The sequence below is a fragment of the Spermophilus citellus genome (assembly GCF_964194105.1).
Source record: "Spermophilus citellus genome assembly, chromosome: 10".
NCBI lineage: Eukaryota > Metazoa > Chordata > Mammalia > Rodentia > Sciuridae > Spermophilus > Spermophilus citellus.
The window spans coordinates 44,476,201-44,498,434 of NC_138197.1; the positions used below are offsets into that span (position 1 = coordinate 44,476,201).

A 22,234-nucleotide genomic window follows, 5' to 3' on the forward strand; every position below is an offset into this window, starting at 1 on the left:
ATTTCAAGATCTATAATTGCTGCCTTTGGAGCCATGGCTAATGACTCCCTGGCAGTTACCTTCTCTGCTTTTTCTACTTTGGCCTGTTCCCAAATAGCTTGAGCCTCTGTTATATACTTTTGTTCTCAGAGAAATCTCCTGAGACTTGTTCTCCCTTAACCTTTGTGTTAGTCAGCTTTTTGTCACCATGACAAATACCTGAGAAAAAAAAACTTAGAGATTTATTTTGGCTAATGGTTTCAGAGGTTTCAGTCCATGCTCAGCTGCACTGTGTCTCTGGGCCTGAGGAAAGACAGCATTCTGGTGAAGGGATGTGGCAGAAGGAAAACCATCAGCTCATGGCAGCAAGAAAGCAAAGACAGAGAGGGTGGGAGCAGGGACAAAGTCCCGTGACCTACCTCCAAGACATACCCTCAGTGAGCTACTTCCTTTAACCAGGTCCCACTTCCTACAGTTGCCACTGCCGTCTAGTAGTTCATTCAGGTATCAATAGATTAATCCACTGATGAGGTCAGAGCCTTCATGATCCAATCAATTCCCAAAAGCTCCAACTCTGAACAATGCTGCATTGGAGACCAAGCCTTGAACACACGAGTCTTTGGGGGACACTTCAAATCCAAACCATAACAACTTCTAGGAGTCTGCCCCAGCATTGTATTTTATCCTATTGTCTAAATTGCATACTGATATTTTAGATAGGAATTAATGTGCATTTAATGTGTCTATTCAATTCTCTAAATTCTTTGTCTATACACACATACACACACACACACACTCACACACTAAGTTTTGAGGATCTTTTCTATCACACAATCCTTCTAGCATAATGAACAACTTGTTAAAGAAGGTCAAGAAACCTTCATTGTTAGTGCCTTTGATTACCATTCAAAAAAGTTTCCTATGACCTATTACTTGTATATTTTAAAATTATAAATAAATTATATAGTACTTCTTTTTAAATCCTTAAATAATGAAAAACTATCTAGTTTAATTATAAACAATAATGCAACTTTGACACAATATTCATGTTTCATATAAATGTTAAAAATTGCATGTACTGGTTTACTGTTGCCCCTGGGCATTCATGGGGGATTTGCTTTATGATTTCCCAAAGATAATCAAAATCCATGAATGTCAACTTCCTTCTATAAATGGCATACAGTATGCATATAACTTATGTACATCTTCCTATATGCTCTAACCTACCTCTATGTTATTTTAAATATCTAAAACAACACAAATGCTATGCCAATAGTAGTCATAACTATATTGTTTAGGAAATAATAGCAAGAAAAAAATACCTGTACATGGTCAATACAGATGCAATTTTTTTTCAAATGTTTTTGACTGTCATTGGTTGAATTTGTGGATGTGGAGCCAATATACATTATATAACTATGTAATATATATATATATATATATATATATATATATATAGAGAGAGAGAGAGAGAGAGAGAGAGAGAGAGAGAGAGAGAGAGAAATTCCCTGTTTTAAAACTTTATTTTCTTTGCTATAAGAGGCTGAAAGTACTTTATGACATTTTAATTCTAATGTGGATACTATGTTACAGATAAAAATAAGACCGAATATCAACCCCCTCACCCCTACCAAGCTCACGGGGTTGGGGGTGCACTCACAAGTGAGGTCTAAGATACCTGAGACATAGCATGTGTGGTTATCCTAAGTGCTCTAGTCCTTACTTCAGAATTAATAGGAACAGGCTGCCCTTATGGGCCCTATTTGAGACTTAAAGAAAGTAAATGACTCTTTCTGTCTTTCAAAGCATGATAAACAGTACAGGATTCTCATTCCTAGGCATATACATTCTGGGTCAAGAGCTAATCATAAGAGTTTTAGAGGATGTTATACTGTGTGGCATTAAAAGTTATAATTAATGGTATTTATAAGAAAAATGAAAATAAGATTGGTTTGCTGGTCACAAAAGTTTTTCACATCATTTTCAACTCCTCTCTGCTTCCCGCAGTCTCTCCTACTCCCCTTACAGCTGAATGCTGTTGAATAGAATCAAGAAAGTATCATGACTCAGTCCCCTGCAAATTGATACTCTCATAGAATTTCTCTGCAGAACCCACTGCTTGGCAACAAAAGAAACCATCCATTAAAATGCTGTCCAAACGGGTTATTTCAGAAATTTCAATCACTCTCAAACTTTGGGGTAGCTGTCCTTCGAAACAGATAGCCTACTTCATAAATCAGACTGGAATGATTAAGCATAGGCTTTGCTGCCTTCCTCCCGTTCCACACACACAGATTGCTTTTCATGTCATCTATTTCCTTCTCCAAAAATTAGAAATTGTTCATGTATTCCCAGATATACAAAAAAATCTGCCACACAGATTCTCTGGTTCAGTAGGTGTTTTAGTCAACTTTTTCACGACTGTGACTAAAAGACCCAATAAGAACAACTGTAGAGGAGGAAAAGTTTATATGGGGGCTCACGATGTCAGAGGTCTCAGTACATAGACAGCAGGCTCCATTCTTCAGGTCTCGAGGTAAGGTGATACATCATGGCAGAAGAGTATGGCGGAGGAAGCAGCTCACGTGATGACCAGAAAACAGAAAGACAGACTCCACTAGCCAGATACAAATATATATCCCAAAGCCACACCTCCTACACCTCCTCCAGCCACACCCCACCTACCTTCAATTATCACTCAACTAACCCCATCAGGTGATCAATTCACTGATTGGGTTAAGGCTCTCATAAGCCAAACATTTTTCCTCTAAACCTTCTTGCTTTGGGGGGACACCTCACATCCAAACCACAACGGTAAATGTAATATCTACCGTTCTTCAGCTAAAACTGAAGCCAGCTTGAAGTGAAGCAAAACCCCAAACTTAATGAAAATTACATTAGTGAAGTTTTCAGTAGCAAAAGCCAAAGATTCTATAGCCATAGGGTACAGGATATGCATGGACTCAACCTAACAAATCACAGAAAATAATAGGATCTTTCTTGTTTCTAATGGAAACATAGACAGTCTGTCATTTTCTACTTCTCTTTACCTGTTGACCAGTGTTCTACAGTAGAAATTCCAGAGTCAGGCAGTTTAATTGACTTGCCTAGTTGTCCTTCTCCTTATTGGACAGAGTTCTTCCTGCTGAGGTACCATGCATTCTGTTGCCCATCCCCAGTTCTCTCATGGGCCATCCCTTCACAAAGAACTGCCTACATCACTTCTCTGAATGTTGTTTAGAGATCAGTCTTAGGATAGGCCACTGAGCAGAACAGACTCAGTGACTCAACCCACACCACCATGAAACACCAAAACATGTTGGTGACATCCACTGAGAGTGCACCAGAATCTACACATGGACACTGGAGCCAAAGTTCCTAAGCCACACAGGGTTTGAAGAAAAAATGCCAGAATTCCTGTGTCCCTTTGTTCCTCCTTGTCCATCTCTCATAGCTCAAGAGTGAGATAAGACTACGCACAAAAGTATCAAAACATAGTCCAATGGCTTTATACCTAGTTTCTTTTCAAAGTTGGGAAAAAACACCATTGGACAGAGATGCAGACCCCTGGGATCTTTTATAATTAATTTTTAAATTTATTTCAGTAGTTTTTAAATTGTTTTCTTATAAATGGTTGTAGTCTCACAAATAAAGGTCAAGGTTTCCTTTACCTTAACATTAGTTATTGATACCAGCAGAAATAAACACAGAAAAAAAAAACAGAACTTAAGAGGAATTAAAAAACAAACTGTCCAACTTTCCCTAAAATTTGAAAGCAGATTCAAAGAGAAAAGCAAATTAAAACAAATGGATTTCTCTCATTGTGAAGGTCATTATCTTTCAAACATAATAACTAATCTGAACTCTATTGACTTTATAACCTTTTTTTTCCTACCTGCAGGTATAATAGCATTTAAGGTAGCTTACATCCTATTTGTGTAGCCAGTCATGCTCATTATGATGTTTGATAGCTTGGTTGCTGTTCTAAATTTCTGCACTAGAATAATCTCTGGTTTGGAATTATATAAGTTATACTGGCAATTTGCCTAATTTGTCTACATATTGAGTCAGGATTGAAAAAATATATATATATTTTAAACTCTTTAGTATCAATCTAATGGTTAAAAGCTTTGAAAAATTTAATGTAACTACCAAGGATACCAAAAATCACTAGTTAATAAGATAAATAGTCCAGATGGCACCATTTCACAATAGCTGTTATCTGTCTAACAGATCTGTGTACCAGTTAGTCCACACTGGTGTTCCTGAACCTATCTATGCACTGCCTACGGCTGCTATATTCCTGTGACTTAACAAGCAACTGGACTAAAATAATTTATTATATTTTTAAGTAATTTTTGTCATATTTTAAATATTTTTATAACCTTAATTATAGCGCCATATATCACTATTGATTATTCTATATTGTTGTACATTAATTTTCTTATTTTGCATTGGATTTCACTTTAATATCATCAATAAAATAAGCTGGCTTCTAGCATAGGGACAGAAATCTGGAATAGCTTTTCCCTGGCATATTACTTTATAGATTATAAGACAAAGCCATCAAGCCTTCCCTGGTTCCTTCATTCCATTTGCTTTGATTTGGCCAACTTTTGTGAAGTGCCTCCATGAGAAGATATAAGAATGACCTATTGGTAATCAAGCTGTGGAACTTGGAATTCTCGTTGGTATGCAGGTGGGGTCTGGTGGTGACATTTACCTAAGACTCACTGACTTTGTAGCATGAATTCTGAAGACTTGAAACCTCAACTTAGAAAACAGCAAAGACCTTTAAGTTTGTTTGTTAAAGTCAAGTTCTAAACTTTAAAGCAGGAGAGAGAGAGAGAGAGAGAGAGAGAGAGAGAGAGAGGGGGGGGGGGGGAGGGAGGGAGGGAGGGAGGGAAGAGAGAGAGAGAGAGGGAGAAGGAGGAACAGAATGAAGGAAGGAAGGAAAGAAAGGACAGAGGAAGGAAAGACTGGCTATGTTCTTATGTTCCTCAGCATCTAGAAATATCTTTTACATTTTTTCAGCCTAATGTTTATTTCTATGTAAAAATTAAAGGATTTTTGTCTTAAATTAAATAAAAAGATCCTTGTTCCTTTACTTCACCTGGGAATTCCCACTAAATCTACTGGATTGTTTTCTCATTAGGACAAAATTGAAATATTATTCATTATAGAAAATTCACAATTAAAAGTGAAGACTTTGGTACCAGATAAGCATAAATTCTTCAGTTAGTATTTCCTAGTTATATCATTTTTAGTATGGATTTAACCTCTCCTGAATTTTTCTTATGGATCGCAAAAATAATTTTACTGCTTTTCTCTAAGGATGAAAAGATTAACATAAGGCATTTAGTGCAGCACCTGCCAAAAGATATATACTTCCTGAGGGCGAAACTCTGATTTTTCTCCTTCACTTCTATGTCCCAGCACACACATCAGTGCCTAGCAGGGACAGTTAGAAGTTTTTATAAAGACTGCCTGGAGGTTTCCCCCAGGAAACTTTAGATTTGGGATCCTTCCAGCCACTGCTTTGGACCTGTAACATTAAGGATACTCCATGCAATACTGCTAATGCTTCCTTTAGAAAAGTAACTCAATGAAATGTTACCTAGATGAATCAGATCCTCACAGAGGCCAAATCTTACTGCCATCAGGGCACCAGTTCCAGGTTGAATGATGTTTAGCAGCACTATATTGTCTTACCTATAAAGTCTGATACCCGAGAGATAGGAGATGAACTTGGGTGAAAGACTGCCCCAAGACCATGGGATTCCAGTCTTCTCAACATCTTAACTGTTGAATAATGTAAGAATAAGGCATGAACATAGTTAATATTTTGGGAGGGTGTGTCCATCAAAATTTAAGATTTATGATTCATAGACAAAGCTGTAGAAGATGTGAGTGCCTACAGCTTTCCTCTCTAACACACAAAATATATGCAGTAAAGATCTGTTGGGTCATTGAATGAAAGTCAGAGACTCCATAAATCATGATTAGTTAATATTGTACTCCTACTATTACTTTTATATTCCCATATTTACAGTGTTGATGAGGAATAAAATCAATGTTTCATACTATACTGTGTACCTGTACATTCATAAGTTCAAAGACCATCGTTAGAAAAATGGGCATTATAGAAATCAATAACAGGATCAGAATCATACAACTGTGTTTTAGCAAATTTTGGCCTAGATTGATGTATAAAAATTGAAAATTTTGAAATTTATTCAAAAAAGTCAAAGACTAGAAATTATAAATGAGCAATTTTATGCAATTTAGGGGGAAATTATTAAACATTATTAAATTATACCATTAACATTGAAAATACTGCATCTGGTTATAAAGAAGGTATGACATGATAGCTTTGACAGATGCCAACCCAGAAAATCCAGATTTGATTACATTCAATATTATTCCTCTTAGAAAACTTTCATAAGCTTATAAAAAATGAAATTTAGATAAATATCATACTCTTAAAAGTGAAAATTAACAAGCATTCCCATTAATATTTGAAAAAATGGTGGCTTTTGTTTTGATAGTAAAGCTCTATGTTTAAGCTTTATTATATTTTCATTTTTCCTATTGAATTAGATAATAATTAAAACAATGCAGGAATTAACACAAAAACAATTGAGATAAGTGTTCAGTAAAATAAATAATTACAAAATAACTCAAATTCAAGAACTCAGTAGTTAAAAAATTAAAGAGAAATATTATATGTCACCCCAATAGATATAGAAAATGCAATTAATGAAATCTGGGATCATTAATTTAGGGAAAAAAAAAAACTCCGTGGGAATAGAAACAAATGACATTAACATATTGCTAAAAACCTACAGAAAAAAATTATGCTTACTGGCAAAACATTGAATGGTTTTCCTTTGCAATCAGGAACAAACCAAAAATGCTTGCTATACAGTTTCCATTTAACATAGAACTGTAGGTCTTAGAAGTGCAAGAGTTACAAAAAGCACTGTCATTATTTGCAGTTACATGATTGTGTGCTTCCAAATTTCAAAAGGATATACAGATTTATCATTAGAATCGAGTTAAAATTACTTATATATCATCAAATATTAGTTGAAATTTTTTAGGAAAAGATAGCATTTGCAATATGCCATACCAAATTATGCCCAACTGAGAAATAAGTCCAATGAAATATATCTAAGACCTACAAGAGAAAATTTTAAAATCATATGGAGGTATTTAAAATAAGATCTCACTAAACAGAACCACATATCACATTTGTAGGCTAGATATGTATAGAAGAACTTGATCTAAAATACACTTGGGAGGTCACAGGGCCTAGAATAGTTAAAAATCACCTGAAGAAAAACAAGGTAAAAGAATAAGTTCTTCTGGATTTTCAGATGTATCATAAGGTTCCAGCTATTCAGGGTAGTGCACTATTGACACCAAAATAGACAAATAGACAAATATCACAACATGAAAAGGAAAGAAGCAGGCCTATGTGTATATAGACCCTTGGTGATGGACAAAGTTGAACAGTAAGGAAAGGATATATTGCAATAAAGAGAAGTAGTTAAATTAATCATTGTTTTGACATCCTATGTAGCTATTAAAAGTGTTTGATTCAGTGCTATGTTCTGAATTAGAAAGAGTGTTTGTCCATCTAACAAATATTTGGGGGCCACTTACTATGCACCAGTTATCATGAAATGTTTCTTTAAAAAATATGTTACTAAGTCAGAAAATCAAATTACAACATCATATGCAATTGTTATTTTTCTCCAACTCCCAAGTCACACATGGGAGTCCTTACAAAATCATGACCCTTTTCTCTCTCTGATTCCCTTCCTTCCCTCTTCACTTCAAGTCAGCCACACTAGTACTCTTTGCTTCTGTTAAACACTCCAGTCATTCATCTACCTCTGAGCTTCTGGACCAGCTGTTGCTTCTGCTAGACTGTGTCACATCAGAAATCCTCCTATCACACATTTTGGCAAAATAAGGTCTTTGTCAAATCCTTGAACTCATGTTTTCAGTGAAATTATCTCTGACCACCCAATTTAAAATTTCAACTTTAGTACCTACACTCCTATGCCCACTCTCTATTTCCCATTTTATTTTAATTATAATATATACAGTTTCCCAAGTCCTGTATTTTTATTAATTATTTCATTATTGTCTGAATTTCACATTTTAAAAATTATATATAAAGACAAAATAATTCTGGTTTTACCATTGCTGTACTCCAATATACTAGTGTTGGGATTACTCCTGGCATACAGAAGAGTAAATACAGTGGTGTGTGTGTGTGTACACTTGAATGTCTCTGTGTCAGCACTAATGTATAGAAAAAACTCAAGAGGAATAATAACAAAGCTTTGCACTTTCCTCCCATGGAAGAAAGAAAAAGAATCGTCACATATTACTTTATATTTTTCTGTGTTGCTTGAATTATATAAAAAAATAACTTTCAATGTTCTTAAATCTTAAAACAGACAGATCAATGAGGTCAGCTAAATCCCAAACCTTGGACAATAGCCATAATAAAACTTAAGTCACAAGGTATACTCAAGAATCCTAAAATACAAGCAGATGTTAACCTCTAACAGTTAAAAGACATGTGTGGTTCAACATCTGTATGAAGGAAGCTACAGAAGACAGCAGGTCATCCACTGACTTGAGAACAGAAAAAGAAAGAAAGAAAGAGAGGAGAAAGAGAAAGAAAAGGGAGGCTGGCCAACTGGTGCTCACTGGGAGCTAAACAGGCCAATATAAGAAGACCAGCTGAAACTGGGTGGAAATTTTCTGACATTCCGACTCACAGGGAAGGGCAAGGGTTCTAGAGCAAATTAGAAAAAAGTTAGAGCATCTGAACTCTCAAAGGTAACTGGAGTTTCCTTATAGAAAAAGGTCTCACAACAAAGAGAAACTACTAAAGTATAATCCAAACTGAAAGGACAAGAAGTAATTGGTGCAAAGGGGGGAAAAAACAAAGACTAGAAAAGATGGAGGCATATCTCAGAAAGTATGAGACCATATTTTTTAAATCATAATGTGATAGCAACAGGAAAAGAGGTCCCAGACTCCATAAATTCTGTATGGCTTCCTAAAATCAAGAATACTAATTTCAAATTAAAATGAGCAAGCAAAATAGATCATGGTTCAATGACATACAAAATTATAACAATTGTATAAGAAGTGATGTAATATCCCTAAGATGAAAATTTTCCAGAAAATCATGTTTTCCAAAGAAATACACTATATTCTTAGATTTCAATTGAGCTCATTGATTTCTGAAAATGATAAAGATATGAAGAAAAATACATAGACCACAATTAGGAGAATACAGAAGTAAGGTAATTGAACCCCCCCCAAAAAAAAGCTATCGGAAAGAAAAGAAAACATAATATTTTCTATGTTAACATATATTCTTCTATAAACCAGAAGAAATACATGGTGCATAAACACAACACATTGCTTAAAGAGAAAAAGAAAGTGAAAAGAGAGGACTTCAAATAAAGAAATGAAGAAACGTCATGAGGATCCAGAATACATATAATAGAAGTCCCTGTAAAACAAAAGCAAAATTGTATTCTGCAACTGTATCAAAACCCAATTGCACCCAGTGCAGTGGTGCACACCTAAAACCACAGCAACTTGGGAGGCTGAGGCAAGAGGATCAAAAGTTCTCACAGCCAACCTGGACAATTTAGCTGAAAACCTCAGCAACTTAATGAGACCTTAACTCAAAAAAAAATTAAAAGATTGGGGATGTAGCTCAGTACTAAAGTGACCTTGGGTCCAACCCCCAGTACTAAAATAAAATAAACCAAAAAAATCTAAATTGCATATTTAGTACTTTAATAACTAGTAACACTAGAACTAAGGAATATTTTTTGAGGAATGAGAAGACTTGAAAGGATATGTTACATATTCAGAAGAATTATCCAAAATAACCAACAGAAACGTGTTTCAGAAAATCTATTGGATATTGAATAAAAAGAAGTGGCTAGACAAACAAAAAAAAAAAAACAGAAAAAAACCCAGCTCACTTATACATGAAAGAAGTTCATTGTGCCATCAGAGTTTGGGTAGTAATCCTTTATTCCAGAAGAAAATAGAATACTAGTTTATGAAATCCAGAAAAGAAAATGTGACCTAAGAACGTTGTATCCAGCCACACTGATTTTCAAGTACAAAGGCTGCAGGCAAACACTTGTCAAGACATAAGAAATCAAAATCGAACTGCTTTGAACAATTCCTGAAGAATTTATATGAGGATGAGTTTCAGATCATCAACATGACTGGAGAGATGAGGACTTAAGAACTAGAGGAGAGTTCATGATTAAATGGGGGCTATAAGAGAGATACATTATCCTATGTGTGCTGTGCATGTGCTATGCAATATGGATAGAACGCTATGTATAAAAAATGGAAACAGGAGATAGAAAGCACAAACGAAATGAAATATGCATGCTGCTTGCTCTATCATATTAACTAGAATTAAAATGATAATATTGCAAATCAGATACTGACAAGAGGAAAGAAAGGAGATAAAAGAAATTAGGAAATTTTTATATTGCTCACAGTAAGAAGAAAATTTAAAAAGAAGAGATAAAGAATAAAGTACAAAGGCTGCAGGCAAATATATATATATATATATATATATATATATATATATGGATTGGACCCAGAAGCTCTCTACCACTGAGCCACACCCTATCCCTTTTTATTTTATTTTACAGGGTCTCACTAAATTGTGAAGGCTGACCCTAAAGTTGCAATCCTTCTGCCTCAGTCACCCCAGTAGCTCTTCAGTATTGCCTGTATACCCAGCAATCATATTTATATAAAGATATTATTATACTTTTAGAACACAAAACTTCTTAAATTAAAATTTTTTAAAAAACTTTAAAAAGCAGAGACACCAAAACCAAAAGTAAACAGATAAGAAAATCATAGCATGGAAATCAAAAGAGAAAAAGAAAATTTTGTATGTTTCATATACTATTATTGTAAGCTACCTTTTTTCCTAAGACAATTGGGAGATAAACACAAACATACAAAAATAAAACTAAAAAAATAAATAATGAAAGTTGAACCATCATTTTCAAAGACATTTAAATATAGGAGGATGCAAGGAATAGGGTAAAGAATATGGCTATAGCTGGGAATGGTGGAATATGCCTGTGATCCCAGCAATTTGGGAGGCTGAGACAGGATGATGGCATGTTCAAGGCCAATCTCAGCAATTTAGCAAGGCTCTAAGCAATTTAGAGAGACCCTATCTCAAAATAAAAGATTAAAAAAAATCTGGGGATGTAGCTCAGTGGCAAAGCCCCTCTGGGTTCAATTCCCATTTAAACAAACTATATATATACACAAACTATACACACACACACACACACACACACACACACACACACACTAGGTGTTTGGGGGTTTTCTTTGAGGTACTGGGGATTGAACCCAGGGCACTCTACTCAGGCTGGCCTCCAACTTGAACTCCTCCTACTTCAGCCTCCTGAGTCTCTGGGATTATAGACATGCACCACCATACCCAACTTGCTATTTTTTTTTTGAACATACAGTATTTTGTAGGTTTAACTTCTGGGCTTATGTAACTATTTTAAATATTAATAAACTAGAATTAAAACTCCTAAAACATAATCCCTAAAAAATTGAAAACATAAAATGAACCTAATAAAAGGTCAAACTACAATACTGTAATTACAGTTATATATTTCACCATGAAGATTTCCTTCATATTTGCTAATAGCTCCAGATATGAATGTGAATTTATTAAAATAACATAATAGTTGGGTTGCAAATAAACATATGTGGTTTGGGGCATCCCCCTCCACAAGCTCACATCTAGCAAACACAAGGAAACTAATGATAAATGAAATGAGTTGATACAGAGGAATCTTGCTGTCTTTTCTTTTCCATTTCTCTAGGAAAATAAAGGAAAGTCTGGAGTGTTTCCCTGTTAAACTGAATAACTTGATCCACACACTTGCACAAATGTCAGCCATCAGCCCTGCCAAATCTACTCCACAGACTTTGCCCCAGGAATCTTTTTTGCTGAGTCCAACCAGATCGATTCAAAGAGCAACAATTTTAGGGTTCAGCAAGAAACCCAGTAATGTAAGTCTAAAGTCTGCCATCTTGACTTAATATCATTTGGCTTCCTCTCATTATTTCCTATAGTAGGATTTTTTACTATGCAAATGAAAATCAGTTATAATTTGAGCAGAAGTGCCATTAAGAGGATGTTTTAAAGAAAAATCATAACAGCCAGAGCTATTAACACAGAACCATCAGAGAGAATAGTTCCTGCCCTGTAGTAGAATATAAATCAAGAGCTAATTAAAGTGTCCGTAAGAAAGGAACTGAAGAAATTAGGCAGTTTGTTCCCAGCATGTAAGCTTATGATAGCTGTATATATTGCATTTTATAGGTAATATTTGCCTTTACAAATTGCCTCTCTTGGCTTTTGTGATAATTTTTTAAGAAAGATTCTTTCTTTGTTTAGTCTACACAAAACCAGATTTTAGCACATACTACAGGTTGTATTACCATTTTTTTTATTTTTACCTCCCTTTCTGCAGCTGTATCTGATACAGGTGACCCACAGTAACAACGAAACAAGCCTGACAGAAAAATCATTTGACCAGTTTTCAACACTCCATAGCCAACTCCAAAAGCAGTTTGCATCATTGACTCTCCCAGAGTAAGTAGGACTCTATTCTCACACATTATTTTGCCTTCAGTGTTTGTCCTTAAGCAAAAAGTAAAAATCATGGTTATATGCTTTCCTATTTGGGAGCCACACAGTATTCTGACTCCAATGCCATTGAGTCTCTCCCAGAAGAGTCTGTTCTTTCACTGTAAAGAATCTTTTGTCTCATAAAATTGAACAAGGTTACAATTTTCTCTTTGCTTCCAGCCATTGATTTTGAAGACAGAAGAAATCAGAACCTATTTTATTTTTCATCAACTATTGGGAAAATTACTTTATTTACCTGTTTTTAAATTTAATCTTCTCAGTTGTTTTCTAAAAGAATAAAATAAAATTGAAAATGCAGACCTAAATTGTATATATCTATTATTTAATAGTAAAAAAATAAAAAAGCTCTTGCGGAATTAGTTCCTGTACCTGAAAGAAATTTAAGTATATTCATATGGGTTAGTATAACTCACATTTGTTAACAACTATGAGCTTTTTAATTATTAATTATTAAACTTGCATTATCTACCCTTAATTGATTATTATGTTCATTTTAAAGCAATCATGAAAATCACTTCAGCCATTCATCTTTATAATGAAAAAATATTTTTAAATGAGCAAACTACAAATACAATGAAAATAACTACTGTCCTTATAAACCTAAAATTTGTCATTTCCAATGGGCCAAATTTAGATTGTAGAACTCAATGAACACTGGGATTTTTGTTAAATATTTAAATGGTCCTTTAACAACTAAATGTCCACTATATATCTGACAAACTTTGTACATGTAAGTTTTTACTTGGCTTTCACAGTTTAGTCACCTTCCAAAATATAAATGTATATAAATAAGCAAAGTTGTCAATGGATGGAGAGAGATTGTGCAATGTCAAAACTGAGTAAACCACATTCATGAAAAATTATGCTTACAAATGTCACAGAGACTTCAAAACATGAGTACTTTAAGAATCAGGAAGTCAAGAAATTGGAATGAGAGTATTTTCAAGACTCTAAGAGGGAAGTATCATCATTCTGAAAACTTTCAAACATATGGTTTAAAAATTATCAAAAAAGAAATTCGATCAAATAATTGAGAACAAAGAGACCTGAGCAAAAAATTCAAACTTTGACTGCAAATACTGAATTTAAAATCAATGGTTGACACCATACTATATTAATAATCTTTTAAAAATATAAATTATTGCCTGTTAAATGGCTGTCCTTTGGTTTCAAATTTTTAGAGTAACATGAAGAACTTTAGAAATGCTAATAATCTCTCCATATGCCTCCTCTAAACTTTCAGCTTTATTTAGGATTCCATTTGCTCACCACTTCTGCCTGGCAATGTACCTAAATTGATATTCAAACTATTTAAACAATCCATGGAGAGGAGGGATATGTAGTGTTATGTGGTGCCCTGAACAATACTTGTGTGCTTATGCTCCCAATGGCGAAGGCTTACAGCAATGCATATCAATGACAGATGAGGGCAAGATTTCCTCTGACTCCTAAATATACCAAGAAGCTCTGTGAGAGTTATATGAAGCTGATCTGGAAAGTATGATCAGAAAGTCAGAGCCATGAAGAATAAAATTCTAATTAGTTGCAGCCTATAACAGTGGTCTTCAAATGGGTCTATTTGTATTTCTGGGTACTTTCCAAGAATACACAGGCTTGAAAGTATTCCTTAAAATTAATGTATGTCTTTAATTTAATCTGCTTGAGGAAGTTAGAGTTCCTTTTCCTGTCCTACTTTCAACACTACTCTTCTCTCAACCATCCAGAATCTTATTTTAGTATACTGTCCCACAGTGTAAAAATATCTAAGAACCAGACAAAAAAAGTGAATCAAAATCCTGGTGTTGGTTTTGTAGAAAATGAATTACTCTAATAACCAGGTAACATATCTACTTGCCAGTCAGGTGTTTTTTAGTCTTTGTGCTGAACAAAATTGAGGGAGAACATGATAACACTGTCAGACAAAAGACCCTAAAAAGTGATTTTCAATAACTGATTGCTATCTTACATTTGACATGTAAGATTTAAAACAATTGAATGACATTACACAACAGAATTCCTCAATTTTTAGGTACATATTTTATGCGTAAGATTTTTAATACATATGTCTATAAAAATATCAACAATGGAATATAATTCATATCAAGCTGTTTTATTCTACCAATAAAGAAAATTCATATATAGATATGTAAATTAATATTTAAAACTAGGCTAAGTCATCTATTTATCAAATTTATTTATGAAAAAAATTACCAAATATGTGTATATATATATGTGTATAGTTATGATATTTATGTGCATGTATGTGTACACATACATTGTTATATTTTTGATTAATTTTGTATTGGAACTAATTTTAATGATAAATAAATCTAGGTCAGAAATTATAATATTTAACACTTTTTAAATAATTAAATACTGTTAAAATACATAAGCATATCCATTTTGCATTTCCCTGTCATTTCATCAAGAAGCAGTGAATGGGGTGGCATGAAGTTGTCACCTATTTCCATTTGCTGACAAGCCTTCACTATCCCCTATGTTCATTTCTCCCAGAATCATGGTAGCCAGTTTATGGTCTCCACCAAAAGAGACCTTTTTGTGTGTGAGAGAGATTGCAGTCAGAGAACCTGCTAGTTAGTTCCTAAAAAGAAATATTTAAACAGAAAAATGCATTACCAAATGTCACCATTAAAAGGTTGACCCACTTGATAACTGGTCTTAATCAAGTCCAGTTCATCAAAATGAATCTTTGGACTGTGCGGAAGAAAATCTATAAGTTTTACTCTTGGGGAGAGTGTGACTTTTTTGCAAAGAAAGAGATCAGATGGAAGCATGTGTCACTTGATAAAATGTTTAATTTAATTAGTGCAGTAATGTCTGCAGTAAGCCCAGAAGAAACAATACCATCTGAACTCTCTGAAAAATATACATCATTAACTTTACAAAGTATTTCTGAAGCCCCAACATTTGTATTTAAGGAACAAAATGGGTGGTCACCATAAATACAGTAAGAAAGAACATACAAATAAATTTAATGTTAAACTTAATTAAATTTAGTATTAATGTTAGTGACAGTAAAAATGGGACAAATGATCACAGCCATGTCAATGAAACTCTCAGGATTAATCACATGAACTATGGCTTTTTCATATGTTTTCATTGGCACCTTCATCTCATGCAGCTGTTAACTTTGTGAACAATCCTACAATGAAGAGGCCAATGTTTGCACTAATAGAGATCCGCTTTTTTCTTTTAAAACAGGTTTCCTCATTGGTGGCACTTACCTTTTACAAATTCAGATCACAAAAGATTCAGAGATCTAAATCATTATATGGAACAGATACTAAATGGACCACATGAAATTGCAAATGTATGTTACAACCTATTTTTTTCTACTTTTACCTAAAATATCAACTATTTCATATAGTATTACCAGAAATAATTTAGAATATTTTATAACTTTCTTCATTCATTCAATGAGTATATATGTGTAAAGTACATGAACTGGGAACTCTGGAGCAGCTAAAAGGTATGGCACCAGGCCTCAAGTAACATGAAGTACCACAGGGTGCTCTAGAGTTTTAGAGGGGCATGAATTACTTCCAAGTGTCACAAGGGGTTTGAAGGGAGAAGAGGTCATCTGACCTGGGTCTTCAACTCCAGGTAGGATTTAGTAGAGTTGGCTTGGTAAAGAGTCTGGAACACAATAAATTTCAGGAATAAGAAAAAAACAGGAAAGAATTGCTTTAGACACCTATTGCTGTTGTGACCAATCACCACAAACATGGTGGCTTAAAGTTCTTTAAGTTCTGAAGCTCCAAGTCTGAAAATGGGGTTATGGAACTAAAACCAAAGTTTTGATGGGCCAGTTCTTTCTTTCATCCTTAGAGGTTGCCCGCATTCCTTGGCCTCCAGCAACACAGTGACACACTCAGGACTCTGGTCTATCTTCACATCTCCTACTTTGGCTCTGAGTTCCCTGACTCCCTTCTAAAAGGGCCTTAAGATTACAGTGGGACTTACTGGATAATTCAGGACAATCTCTGCCTCAAGATTCTCAGTTTAAGTTTATCAACAAAAGCCTCTTTTGTTGTGTAAAGTAACATAGGTTCAAGGGATTCGGACAGGGATATCTTGGGAGTAAATTATCCTGCCTATCACAGGGATGTAAGAAAAAGTTCAAGGACACAATTCTGTTAGATTTCAATACTTGTGCAGTAAAAGTTTGGTGGACAAGCCAAGTTGTTCAGAACTAAAACTAAACCTTAGAGTTGTTCATCAGGATTCTCCAGAGGAATCTCCAACAGAATGTGTGAGAATATATTTATATATAGTGAAAGAATTCTATTTTACAGGATTATTGATATTTTTACTAACATTCATATATTTCTTCTATCTCTTTTTCTTAAAAATCCTATATAGAGAGGGAAGATGGGAGGGGAGGAGAGGGGAGGGGGGATAGTAGGGGATAGGAAAGGTAGCAGAATACAACAGTCACTAATATGGCATTATGTAAAAATGTGAATATGTAACAGATGTGATTCTGCAATCTGTATTTGGGGTGAAAATGGGAGTTCAAAACACAATTTGAGTCAAATGTATGAAAGATGATATATCATGAGCTATGTAATGCTTTAAATAATCAATAAAAAATATATTAAAAAATAAAAAAATAAAAAAAAGAATTAAAAGAATCAAAGTTAAAAAAAATCCTATATAATACTAATCAACTTTATTTTGGCTAGCATTTGCAGGATCCAACAGTTTTCATCATTTTACTTTCCGTATTTTTCTATTTTAATTACCACTCTTATAAGCAATATACATATGGATTTCATTTTATATTTAGTAGCACAATCTTTACTTTTCAAGTGAATTGTTTAATTATTTACTTTTGATATTGTCATCAATGTGGTGTGTGTGTGTGTGTGTGTGTGTGTGTGTGTGCATGCACGAGGTCTGTCATCTATTAAGTACTTTCTTTATGATCCTTCTGATGTGTTTGTTTCTTTATTCTTTCTCCAACTCTTTTTAAAGTATATTATTTATTATTTCATTTTGTCCTGAATTGCCTCAGGATTTATACAGTCTTTCGCTGTTGGGAATTGCCACAGAGATTGAAGCATGCATCCCTGATTTAAGTCTAATATAAACTAGTGCTATTATCAATCACACAATGATAAAAGATCCTGAGAACACTTTGTCTATTTAACTCATTTGTGTCTTGTATGCTACCAATAATAGGCATCCATAACCATATTTATAAACTGAAAAGGTCATTATAATTTCATATAATTGACATTCATTTAATTCTTTATTCCTGAGGGATATTTTTGCTGACTATAGCATTTGAGTAACAGTAATTTTATTGAAAAGCTTTAAAGCTATCATTTCATTGTCTTTTAGCTTCCACTGGTTCTACTTTGAAGTTATGTCCTCTACATAGTTGCTTCATTGAGTACTTTTTTCTTCTTTATCTGCTTTAAGTATTTTTCTGTTGCTTTTGGTTTCCCATTCTTTTGTTATAATGTGCTCAGGTGTGACACTATTTCTATTTATCAGGCTTGAACTTTAAGGCTTCTCATATTCATGTTAGCATACACAAAAGTTCTCAGTAATTATCAAGCCAAATATTATGTATACCTTCTCTTTTTTCTCTTTCTGTGGGACTGTAATAAAATATGTGTTAAGCCTTCTCACTGTATCCTTTATGTCTGATAATTTTATACCTGTATTTTTTATCCTTGTGTTTTATCCTGCCTCTTTCTCAGTAGTTTCTTCTGAACTCTCTTCTGAGTTATTAGTTGTCTTTTTATCTGTATTTATATTATTAAATGTATTTTTTGAGATTTTAATTTCAAATATTTTATTTTTCAGTTTTAGAATGTCCATTTAGGAGTTCCTCAATTTTGCTAAAATCTCAGTCTTTTTTGCTATTTCTTTGCAAAAAAAAAAAAATGGGCATTTTTTTAATATTAATGCAAACTCCAATATTGGTACAAACTGTATAGTATGATTATGTTCCTTCCAGTTTCCAACTATGTATCTTGAACCTGGTTATTTACTCATTAATTGTGGCCAGATGGTATACTGCAACATCATTTGTAGAAATAATTTGATCCTATGTTACTATTATCTTAGTGTAGAGAAGAATTATAAAAAGTGAACCAAGTTAACTATCTAGGATTGCAATAATTCAATTGCAGCAATTCAGATTAGTCCATACTAAAATGTAGCCCTATTTTTGGTTCATCTTTATTCCTCAGATATAGCCATTTGGGATCCAAATCCAAGGAGGTCTACTGAAAGCCAGCCTCTCAATGTCTCAACTGCTCCAAATTTTATGAGTAAACACCCATTAACAGAGCATGAGGCTCATTCCCAGGCTCCCATTCCTAAATCTATGTCCTCCCCCAGATTCTAGCTTGGCAACTCTTTACTATTTTGTTGGCTCTCTGATCCTTTAAAGTGAAACTTCAAAAACAAATGTCCAGCTCTTTCGATTATTTTCAGCAGAGTATTTGAGCTAACTGACCTAATAGACTATCAACAAAAATAAGAGTCTAGAACTGCAGTTATCACCAAAGTCACCCCTTAGTTTTCAAAAGCATCTTTCAGTCTTGCCTCTCTATCCCTGTCCTGTGCTGGAACACCACCATTCCCTCAGAAAGTGCTATTGTAGGATCTAAGTCAGTAGTCACTTCCCATCCCCAAAAAGCATTTAAAGATTTTTTTTTTTTTTTTTTTAGGCTTGGTACTATCCACCAGAGATTCACAGGAATAGTCTTAAAAATTGCAAGAAATGCCAGACCCCATTTCTGCCCTTTCTCTCATGTGGGCTAAAACAGACCTCTTAAGATCACACACACACACACACACACACACACACACACACACACCATAGATGAACAAAGCTGATGCAACTCCTGATGCTTAAGAAGTTCTAATTTTCTTTGCTATTATGTGCTCCTGTTGCCATATTGCATGGAACATTCCTGTGAAGCGAAGGCCAAGTTCCAGAGGATGACAGAATCCTCCTGAGTTCCTGGACATATGCAGGGTTCTCACAGTGATTTATCAAGTACATTATCCCTAAGAAAAATGGGTGCGAGGTCTTTGGGCTGCTTTGTCTTTTGATGCAAGAATGGAGAACACTTATAGAATATTTTTGGCTAAACCACATATCTTGAATAAGTATTGTCACCAATGTGAACCCATTTCTACTATTAATTATGCTAATCAACTAGTAACCATTTTTATAACTAAAAACTCACCTCTGACATTCAGTATATTAAATAATAAAATGCTTTTTATCAGTTGAGTTGTTAGTGAATAACAGAAGCAAGTGCACTAACTGCCTCTGGTAGGGGATTCTGATTGAAATACTGAGAGCCTTCTCTTTCCTCCTCCTCATTCCAGCTGCCCCTAGTTGTGCATCCTTGATTAGGATATTACCAGGCCATGGCTGTATTCTGCAGTCTTGATTAAATGCCACTGGCACCTGGGTTATATCTTGGCTTAAGAACAACATACATAATATCGTGCTGTATATGTAGACATATTCCAAAACAAAGTGGAAGCATTATAACAATGCAACAATTGACCTCATAACTAGAACTTACTAAGGGAACAAAGAACTCTGTTTTTCTCAACTATAAATTCAATGACCTCTCCTCTTCTCTTGGATCTTGGAGAAAACTTTAAATGAAATTACTTGTTCAATCAGGGAATGAATTTCTTTAATCATATTCTGTACAATAGACCAAATCATTATACATCAAAGAAAACTCATTGAAATTTAAAAATACAGCATACTCAAGCATCTCTTCAAAAATGCCTCTTGTGAAGCAGCACACTGATTCAATATGTCAACTTATTTTTGTGCCTCTTAGGTAAGTAATATAGTGGGGCTGATGGTACATAGACTTACCTAAAGAAGAAAATCCCCACAATTCAGATCAAGTGTCTGAAGGACTATTTTAGGAAACCTAGATTTTCAGTAGTGACTTCACTGGATTGAATATAGTTGGAAGCAAAATGTGAAACTTTTAAATTCCTTGTACCTAAGACATATAGTTTTCAAACTCTATGGGAAAATCACCTTGAACCTTAAAAGAATATACATTCTCAGCCCCAATCTAAATCCACTAACTCAGATACTCTCAGGAGGGGCCCAGTATTCTGAATTATCAGATTTTGGTCCATCCTAATGTTTAAAACCATTGTCTCAGACAGTAAATATCCCCCCTCCTTTTTTTCCAGTTTGGACATGATCAGTCATTTGACCTCTTATATAGCAAGTACTCAAGTATCTTACCATATTATCAATTCTTACCAAATGTAGACTCAAGAACATTGTGCTGCAATATTATTTCAAGGCTGGTAGACTGTCAGCTGGAGATGCTGTTTTGTATTGAAGGACAAGTGCCTGAGCACTTAAGGAGGTCTGCTTAACTCAGTTCTGAGTGAGTTAGAGAAGGCATCCTAGAGTGTATGGCATTCAAGCTGGTCTTCAAGGGCAAGGAGCAGTTAATAAATAAGAAGTGAGAAAAGTCATGCTACACAAAGGGAACTGCAAAAAGAAAACATTATGGTTACATGCATGTCTCCTTTTCAGAAACTTAAAGAACTTAATGATTATGTTCTTCTCCGTTTTTATTCCTTGTCTCACACAATTATTAACTCTTATCAATATTTATTATGCATTTTTGAATGAGTAAATGAATAATAGAATCATTAACATACATTAGCCTACAGGATTTGTGTTGCCACTCAAAGCTTGGGGATTGGAAGTTTGCGTCTGAACGTGTTCAGCAATGGTCTCTAAACTCGTTTATCGTGTTTCTTTTCTAAAGAAATTAGTTTATGTCTCCAAAGTAGATAATTTGCTCATTTATATATGATTTATACCTAAACTACTATATGAATAAGTGATAACATTTTAAAGCTTGTAGGAAAAAATTGTAAAATTTAGGAAAAATTTGTGGAGATATTACAATATAAATAGTACTTTTAATATTTTCCCCTATTCCAGTGTTTAAGCCCACATGAAAACTCATGACAGAGACATCTGGCTCGGTAGAGAAGGATCTTGGGAATCCAGCCAAGTGCCAGCTGTGGGACAGACTTCACTGTGCCTAGTGCCAAGCCCCTGGGCAGAAAGGATGAGCATTAAGAGTGCACTGAGTCATGATTGCAGCCTCAGAAAGATCACTCAGACCCTGCAGATAGTATTTGCAATCTGTCTGTTATGTGCAGAGGAAGAGATGAATATTATGTGTTCACCATGAGAATAGACTAATATTGAAACTGAAGGTATAAACATTATGTTACATGCATTTCTCCTCTTTACAAACTTAAAGAACTTAATGAACCATATGTCAGCAGGAGGAGAAAACAAACATATACAATAATTTTTAAAAACATTGTTCAATAATAGAAAAGCGAGATATTATACTTGCATCCTCAATATAAAGTGTATAATATTTCTTTTGGGGAGGAGGGTACTGGGAAATGAACCCAGGG

General features: G+C 34.3%; 1 protein-coding gene across 2 annotated transcripts in view; it reads left to right on the forward strand.

Annotated features, from left to right (window-relative positions):
* Positions 1-22,234, forward strand: part of PIK3C2G (phosphatidylinositol-4-phosphate 3-kinase catalytic subunit type 2 gamma) — a gene marked incomplete at its 5' end in the record, with an annotated part of 348,977 nt that overhangs the window by 268,165 nt on the left and 58,578 nt on the right. The window contains 3 exons of one of the 2 annotated variants that reach the window (XM_081311198.1): positions 11,916-12,105; positions 12,570-12,691; positions 15,971-16,083. In XM_081311198.1, the coding sequence (XP_081167324.1) occupies positions 11,916-12,105; positions 12,570-12,691; positions 15,971-16,083 (425 nt within the window). The remainder of the gene's footprint in view (positions 1-11,915; positions 12,106-12,569; positions 12,692-15,970; positions 16,084-22,234) is intronic. The other variant, XM_081311197.1, reaches the window with a different exon arrangement.